The sequence below is a fragment of the Mus pahari genome, chromosome 20, assembly GCF_900095145.1.
Source record: "Mus pahari chromosome 20, PAHARI_EIJ_v1.1, whole genome shotgun sequence".
In the NCBI taxonomy this organism is placed as follows: Eukaryota; Metazoa; Chordata; class Mammalia; order Rodentia; family Muridae; genus Mus; species Mus pahari.
Genome location: NC_034609.1, coordinates 19,929,381 through 19,938,370, shown reverse-complemented (window position 1 = coordinate 19,938,370; position 8,990 = coordinate 19,929,381). Strand labels below are relative to the sequence as shown.

General features: G+C 37.7%; 1 protein-coding gene across 6 annotated transcripts in view; it reads left to right on the top strand.

Moving 5' to 3' along the window:
- The window catches only part of Cnot1 (CCR4-NOT transcription complex subunit 1), an 84,573-nt gene that overhangs the window by 37,275 nt on the left and 38,308 nt on the right, over positions 1-8,990 (top strand). For all 6 annotated transcript variants that reach the window (XM_029532495.1, XM_029532496.1, XM_029532494.1 and 3 more), the window contains exons 11-16: positions 3,233-3,403; positions 3,806-3,933; positions 5,569-5,809; positions 7,549-7,668; positions 8,392-8,514; positions 8,788-8,939. In XM_029532495.1, coding sequence (XP_029388355.1) covers positions 3,233-3,403; positions 3,806-3,933; positions 5,569-5,809; positions 7,549-7,668; positions 8,392-8,514; positions 8,788-8,939 — 935 coding nt within the window. The remainder of the gene's footprint in view (positions 1-3,232; positions 3,404-3,805; positions 3,934-5,568; positions 5,810-7,548; positions 7,669-8,391; positions 8,515-8,787; positions 8,940-8,990) is intronic.

The window sequence follows — 8,990 nt, the reverse complement described above, 5'->3', positions numbered from 1 at the left end:
ATGTCCAAGTGTGTTTTAGAGGTGCTGGGTGTTGCTTATATGCACCATGTCCAAGTGTGTTTTAGAGGTGCTGGGTGTTGGATTCAGGGGTTTTTGTTCTTAAAACTGGCACGAGTGATCTATCTGTGTAGACTCTACTTTTATAGTTCTGAATTAAAATGGTAAATTGTTCTTTTGTTTGTTTTTGTTTTTGTTTTTGTTTTTCGAGACAGGGTTTCTTTGTATAGCCTTGACTGTCCTGGAACTCACTCTGTAGACCAGGCTGGCCTTGAACTCAGAAATCCGTCTGCCTCTGCATCCCAAGTGCTGGGATTAAAGGCGTGCGCCACCACTGCCTGGCAGTAAATTGTATAAGTCTATTCTTTGGACAGGTTCTGAGATGGGCTAACTCACTGCAAAGTAATAAGTAAAGAATTATTGAGAAGGTAGGCGTGAATTCTTTTTGTAAATTCAACAAAATAGTTTTTATTAAACATTGATTGATCTTTTTCTATTTTTGATTATTCAGAAACTAATTGGCTTTCCATGCAAAGAAAAAAAAACTAAGATGAAAATGTGGAAGTGCTTAGCAGAATTAGTATTTCAGTTATTTATTTTCTCATAGTATCGGTCAAAGCCTTGGGTTTTGTGTGTTAATAGGCACATGTGTCTGTTTGGTATTCAGTGTTGATATTTGTTGTTGATGTTGTCTTCATAAATCACTTTCCGCTTTGTGTGTGTGTGTGTGTGTGTGTGTGTGTGTGTGTGTGTGTGTGTGTGTGTGTGAGAATGTGAATGCAGACTTCCACATGACAGACAGAAGACAACTTTATATGTTAGTCATTGCTTTCTACCTTTTCTGGGGCTAGATACCACATTTTTTTTTGTTTGCTGCTGCTGTCTCCAGTCTGGGTAGCTCAAACTTTGTTTCCAGTTTTTCTGAAGGAACACTGGGATTACAGGAGCAATCACAGTGTGTGTGACATTGATTCTGGGTTTCTTTTTTCTTTTTCTTGTTTCTATTTTGAGACAGGGTTTTTTGTTCTGCCTAGAGCTGATCAAGGTTTCCTGGCCAGTGAGCTCGAGGCACTGCTTCTTCAGCACTGAGATTATAGGAATGAGGCTTTGTTTGAGAGAGGGCTCATTTGCTTTTGCCTCCAAAGTGCTGGAATTAAAGGTGTACACCATCAAGCCCAGGTTTGATTTTGAGCTGAGATCCCTCCTTAGGCTAGTTGTTCTCAACCTTCTTAATACTTTGACCCTTTCACACAGTTCCCCATTATGTGGTGACGTCCCCACCCCCACCATAAAATCATTTCTGTTGCTATTACTGTAGTTTTGGTAATGTTACAAATTGTGTTGTAAATAATTCTAATGGTCTTAGGTAACTCCTGTGAAAGGGTTATTCCAGCTGCAAAGGGTAGCAGCCACCCACAGGTTGAAAAGTGCTGCTGTATGTAGTTCCTTATGGTTTTTTCCTTTTTCTTTTTCCTATTTTTTTGTTATTTCTTTCTTGCTTTGTTTTTGAAATAGTATCTGATGTGACTTAGGTATTTTGATGTTGCTTCTTTTATTTTCATGGAATTTCTTAAGTTGCCCATAATGGCTTAGGACTTGTAATTCTCCTTCCTGAGCTCTGCCACATTTCTTAGTAGTACTTCTCTGTTGCTTAACAAGGAGTGACATTCTGAGAATTGTTTTATTAGGTAATTTTGTCAATGCAATCAGAATAGTGTGTACTAATAAATACAAGTCTAGGAGGACTAGCCTGTATTGCTGAGCACTTGCCCTCTTCTTCCACCACGTTCATACATTACTGTTGTGAGGATTGTGGGTAACTGTACCACAATGGCATGTAGTTGTCTACCCAAACATAGGACAATTACAGTGTGAAAAAATAAGCATGGCTGTGGATATAGGTTAAGAGTAGAGCACACTTGTACTGTGAAGGCTTAGGGTTATGTGAAGGCTTATGTATGCTTTATTATTAGACTTCTGTTTTTGGTTTATTCTTCTTCCTCTTTTCCAATTTTATTAAATACTAGACAGGAATCTCTTTGTGGTAGCCCTGGCTATCGTTGAACTTCTGTACAGACCAAGCTGGCCTGGAACTCACAGAGCTATCTTGCTCTGCCTCTGGGTGCTGTGCTTACACAGATGAGCTGGACCACCATACCTGGCTTGTTAGACTTTTTAAATATTTTATATTGAAGATGAGCTGGACAGATGGCTTAGAGATTTTGAGCACTTGCTGTTCTTGTTGAAGATCTCCATTTGGTTCACAGCACTTGTATGATGACTCATAACTGTTGTGACTCAAGTTTAAGAGTATTGGGTGCCTTCTTCTGACCTTTATGGAAACTGTACATGTACATGATACATACATGCAAGCCAAGTACTCACACAGAAAATAAAAGTAAATCTTAAGAAAATCTTAATTTTAAAAGAATTTTAATAGAACTTATGATATATAACTCACTGATATCTAGCATGAATAAGGCCCTAGGCTCAGTCTCCTAAATGTTTACACTTTAATCTATTATAACGTTATACTATGGTGGTATTATTATGTTGAGACAGATCCACGGTAGCACGGGTGGAGTGGGAGCTCTTGATTTTTTTTTTCTTGTCATCCTACTAAATGCTGAAATAATAAAGATGCTGTTATGCCCAGCTAATTTTTAATATCTTGTTTGCTTTTATTCATGTAGACTTGTAATCACACTACATATATAACACATACATAGTGAAGTGGTACAAACCTTCAGGAAGGCTGTTGAGAAATTGGCAACCTTACCAGAAGTAGGCCTGTGGCATTTTACTTTGTGCTTCAGTTTGGAAGCAGATAATGCATCAGTAATTTTAGATGCAGACTAAAAAAAAACCCTGTTTTTTGAGGTACATGCATCCAAACTTTATAAGAAATAGGTTGTAGTGGTAAACACCTTTAACCCAACATTTGGGGGAGGAAACGGACAGGCTGATTTCTGAGTTCAAGGCCAGCCTGATCAAATAGTGAGTTGTAGGCTGGCCAGGGCTTCAATTTTTTTATATAACATGAGAAAAAGTCAAAACGAAGCGACATAAAAAAACTAACAAATAAGATTGTTGAAATCTGTTATACATCCTCAGTATTGATGGATATTCTAAATTAAATACTCTGTTTGAATTTCAAAATTATTTTGACTTGGCCAAAGCACTAATATTTGCCCATGTTTGTTCCTTTAACTTTGAAATGTTTTCATCTTTTTAGAACCCGAGTTTGAATTTCAAGGAAGTAACTTATGAACTGGACCATCCTGGATTTCAGATTCGTGACAGCAAAGGACTTCACAATGTGGTTTATGGCATTCAAAGGGGTCTGGGCATGGAAGTGTTTCCAGTAGATTTTATATATAGGCCTTGGAAACATGCGGAAGGCCAGGTAAGAATGATGCTAAGCTATAGAATGAAGAAAAAAATAAATCTCAGGGCAATTTACCCATTGATCGAAATACTATAGTTAATTTATTTTGCACAGGTCAGGGAAGCATTGCACGTCACCTGGTTTATATTTGTATTTTCATGGTTTTAGAACTGATCAGAGTTCTTTAAGGTGTAGCAGCCAAACTTTTCTAATTTGATAGTGTTTATTTCCCAAGACCATCTTACTGTTATTTTTCTATATTGCCTGGTTTTCAAAGGGCAGATATTCTCTGTTCCCTACTGCCTTGTTTTTGAAGGGCATTTAACTAACAACCTTGAGATGAGCTTCATGAAAGTGGTTCATATTTTTTCAGCACCCCACGTTCTTTGTGGCACTTAAGGACTTTGTCTTCTTTTCCAGCTCTCCTTCATCCAGCATTCCCTGATAAACCCAGAGGTCTTCTGTTTTGCTGACTACCCCTGTCACACTGTTGCCACTGATATTTTGAAAGCACCACCGGAGGATGACAATCGAGAAATTGCCACATGGTAAACATTCCTGCACTTGTGAAATACAGAAGCTCATACTGAGCATGTAACACTGTTAAGATATTTAAAGAAAATTAATTTATTTTTAAGGTTTATTATATATAGTGGTCTGCCTGTATATATGCCTACAAATCAGAAGAGGGCACCAGATCTCAATATAGATGATTGTGATCCACCATGTGGTTACTAGGAATTAAACTCATGATCTCTGGAAGAATAGCCAGAGGTTAAGTGCTCTTAACCTATGCATCATCTTTCCAGCTTGGAAATTTTATTTTATTTTATTTTATGTTTATTTTTTTATTTATTTATTGATTGGTTTTTTGAGACAGGGTTTCTCTGTATAGCCCTGGCTGTGCTGGAACTCACTTTGTAGACCAGGCTGGTCTGGAACTCAGAAATCCACCTGCCTCTGCCTCCCGAGTGCTGGGATTAAAGGTGTGTGCCACTACACCTGGCTGGAAATTTCATTCATTCATTCATTCATTCATTCATTCATTCATTCATTCATTCATTCATTTCGTGTAAGTACACTGTAGCTGTCTTCAGACACTCCAGAAGAGGGCATCAGATTTCGTTACGGATAGTTGAGAGCCACTGTGTGGTTGCTGGGATTTGAACTCAGGGCCTTTGGAAGAGCAGTCGGCACTCTTAACCACTGAACCATCTCTCCAGCCCCGGAAATTTTATTTTTAATGAAGTGACTTAATAAAGTTTTTATAAAGGATGTTGATTAAAAATTATTTTTTTAGTTATATTGTCACTAGTTAAATTTTTGTTTTTGTGAGGCTGATATTTAGGTATTTTTCACATTTAAATCTATTTGACTTAGGTATTTTTGTAGGCATTTCAGGGACAGAATGCAGACACAGGCCAAACACATTTTTTAGTTGTATAGGTTCTCTCAAGTTATTTTTTTGCCACTTATGCATCATTTGTTTTCTAGAACAGTCCATGTCTTTTCATTTTCCTCATGAACTAAATGTAGAGTTAGATTTTTAGATCTAATTTAAGCCTTCCAGATTCTAATTAGTTTGTGTTATGGACTTCACAGTTGCATCTTACTGAAATCTTTGCATTATGATAGTAAGTGTTAAGGTTGTATTTTTGATAGAACTTTATCATATGAATTATATCTTACTAATATATTTATTTAGGATTTTTAACTATTTTGAAATCTCATGTATTTTTTCATCCCATTCATAAAAATCTTGGTAGTAAAGATCCATATTTATGCAAATTACTTATTGGTTGTTAGTTTGATTTCTTTTAAAATTAATCTATAGGCATAGCAACATTCCCCCTCTGAACACACACAATGTATTCTGAAAACAAGGATTTTACACATTTAGGCAAGTGTTTTCCTCCCTGAAGCATGTAGTTTTTAAAATCCACACTAGCCACTTAAGAATATTCTCTAATACCAAGGCTTGGTAGAAATGTGATGTGTGTGGTTAAATTCTGTGGCAGATGTCACCTAGTCTGAAATGAATTTGAAGGCTAGAGATATAGTTCATTATCAAAGTGCTTTTAAGGACATGGATTTAGTGCCCAGTATTCAGGGAAAACAAGGCATTTTTTAAAAATCTAGTTAATATTGTTAGTGATCAAGCATTTCCTCTTCATTTTTGTTAGGAAAAGCTTGGATTTGATAGAATCTCTGCTGAGGCTTGCCGAGGTTGGGCAGTATGAGCAAGTGAAGCAGCTCTTCAGCTTCCCTATCAAACACTGCCCAGACATGCTGGTGTTGGCCCTGCTTCAGATCAACACCTCCTGGCACACCCTACGCCATGAACTCATCTCGACTTTGATGCCAATTTTCCTTGGAAACCATCCTAACTCTGCCATTATTTTGCACTATGCATGGCATGGGCAGGTAAGACACATAATCAGTTCTTCCTTTCAGTTATTGACAGTCTTAAATCTCGGAGTTTCCTATTTCTAGTGATGGTGTAGCAGTTAAAGAGTGCTTGCTGCTCTTGCAGAGGACCTGGGCTCGGTTCCCAGCATCCACACAGCAGCGAACAACCATCCATTACACAAGTTCTTGGGCAGCCAGCATCCTCTTCTGACCTCCAGTGGTATTAGCCATACACATGATGCACAAAACTTCTAATAATCACATAAGTTAAATTTAAAAACGAAAAATCTCAGTGTTCTAATAGACAGATTTATTATCATCAAACATGTTTTTAATCTTAGATCCTATTGTCATTTCTAAAAAAGTACCAAGGAGTGAAGATGTAGATAATATTAAAATTTAGCATCCTTAAAACTTGCTACTTATATGATGCATTTCCCATTGACATCCATGAAGAGCTTGCTTATTTACTATGACAGTACAAGGTCCTGGTCCTAATTTCAGCAAAAAATGAGGAAAATAACAAAAGAGTCTTTTGTTTTAGAGTCAAGAGTCACATGTAGCCCAGACTGGACTGGAAATTACTATGTAGAAGGATGATGACTTTCAGATTTTGTAGCACAGGTCTTTAAGTTTGTTAAGAAAGCACTGTAAGCAGGTTAGTTATATCCCCTAGCCCAGAGATAGCTTTAAATGCCACTTTTCATCTTTCTTAATTAGATAAATAATAACAAATAACATAAATGAACAAATGAAAACATTTGTTTATTACTGTTATTACTTTTTTGAGACATTGTCTCTAGGTTTTGGTGTGGCTGTGGTGTGTATATGTTTGCATAGTGTACACGCATTCAGAGGATTAGGCTGTCTTACCCTGCTTCATCTTTCTCTTCCTTTAACCTAGAGCTAGCCTGGCAATCCCAGCGAGCTTCCTGTTTCCACCCCCTTTTTTTTTTTTTTTCGTTTTTCGAGACAGGGTTTCTTTGTATAGCCCCGGCTGTCCTGGAACTCACTCTGTAGACCAGGCTGGCCTTGAACTCAGAAATCCACCTACCTCTGCCTCCCAAGTGCTGGGATTAAAGGCGTGCGCCACCGCCGCCCGGCTCCTGTTTCCACTCTTAAATTGCAGGGTTATAGTCATGCAGGTACTGGAATCCAGACTTAGATGCTCATGTTTTCAAAGCAATCACTTTTACCTGTTGAATGGTTTCTCTGTCCCTACACCTCTAATTTTATAGACTAAGCTTGCCCCTATACTCCACAAAGGAAAAGAATCTTCTCTGCCTGCCCTGGGACTCTTGAGTGCTAGTATTGCAGGAATGTGGAATGTGCACCCGCCTCAACATTTTCCCCCTCTTTTATTTTGTTTGGTTTTTAAGTCTGTTCATGCAGGATCCCTTGATGCCTCAAATAGAAGCACTAAGGTCAGAGTGGTCATGAGCTCATATGCTGCATGTTGAAATGACAGGTGCACAGCAGTGCACTTGGCTTCTTATCTTACTTTTGTATTAGAAAATCAATAAGCAGACTTACATGTTCATAGAAAACATAGGTTTTTTTGAGTTGTTGACCAGGTTTGGGAAGATGTAAAGAATATTACTGTAATTAATTGGTGCTTGAGCCTCATCATCAGTCTCTATATTGACACATTTTTCTTTTGTGAGTAGAGCATGGAAAATTAGCTGGGTATTTGTAATAATACCTACCAGATGGCCAGCATGGTTCCTGTTTAATGTTTCCTCCTCTTTTCTTAGGGGCAGTCTCCATCAATTCGCCAACTTATAATGCATGCAATGGCAGAATGGTACATGAGAGGGGAGCAGTATGATCAGGCCAAATTGTCTCGAATACTTGACGTGGCACAGGACTTGAAGGTGACTTTAGAGCAACAATAGTGCTTTATTAAAATGTGTTAGGAATATTTACATGTTACTAGCTCATTTGAATTAAGATTTAGAAGCTTAAACATTGAGAGGTAACAAGGAGAATAATTTTAGATAGGTCAATCTGTCTCAAAGGCTGGTTTTGTTCGCTTGTTTTGGTGGCATTCAGAATCAGGCACTTAGACATGGTATGAAACACTCCAGCACCCAGCTGTATGACTAGTCTTGCAAGAGGTTTGGTTTTTTTTTTTGTTTGTTTGTTTTTTAAAGCAAGTGATGATTGGACTTTGGTCATGAGTAATCTATTATATATAATTTTGTAGAAAGTAGGTTAATTTCAACTCCGCTGCAAACTTGTTACAGTATTCTGCTAGTTATCTAAGGTATTATTTATCACTGTTAATATAAGTGATATAATTGTGTTTAGATATTAGAAGCTTGCATGCAGATGCTAAAATTCGGGAAGGGTCAGTATTTGTACCCTTGCTTTGCTCTTAATATTGTTAATTGAAAAAGAGCCAAGTAGTAAACTTCTGAAGGTAGGCCTGAGTTGACCTTTTTAAATAGGGCTTTAATTCTAAATAGAGTACTCCCTTAAAAAACTGACCAAGCAAGAAGTAGACGTTTTATTTAATAGACATGCTTTTAAGACAGGAAGTAGAAAGTAGTACAAAGAAATGGCTATTACTGGACTTTGCACATGTTTCTCTTTAGGCCCTGTCGATGCTGCTGAACGGCACTCCATTTGCCTTTGTCATTGACCTTGCTGCACTCGCTTCACGGCGGGAATACCTCAAACTTGACAAGTGGCTAACAGATAAGATAAGAGAGCATGGGGTAAGCAGTGTGCAGGAAATGTTCATTTCTTTCAAAAACTGGTATCTAAACTGTCTTAGAAAAAAAATAATATAAAAAGGATGTAGGGAATTGAACTCATGACCTGGTACATGCTAGGAAATTGCTTTAACCTCTGAGCCACATTCCCACCCCCAAAAGTTCTACCCTTTTAAAATGATATCTAAAATGTTGTTCTTTGTAGATGGTAGTTAATTGTGTTTAGAAAGTTATTAAAATAGATGTAAAATACACTGAAGCCTTTTCTTTTTTTAGGAGCCTTTTATACAAGCATGTATGACTTTTTTAAAGAGAAGGTGCCCTTCTATTTTGGGTGGACTTGCCCCAGAGAAAGATCAGCCCAAAAGTGCTCAACTTCCTGCTGAAACTCTAGCAACAATGTTGGCTTGTCTGCAGGCTTGTGCAGGGTAAGGAGACTATGCTTGGGAATCGTGGAAATTACTTTATTGGGCCAGGCT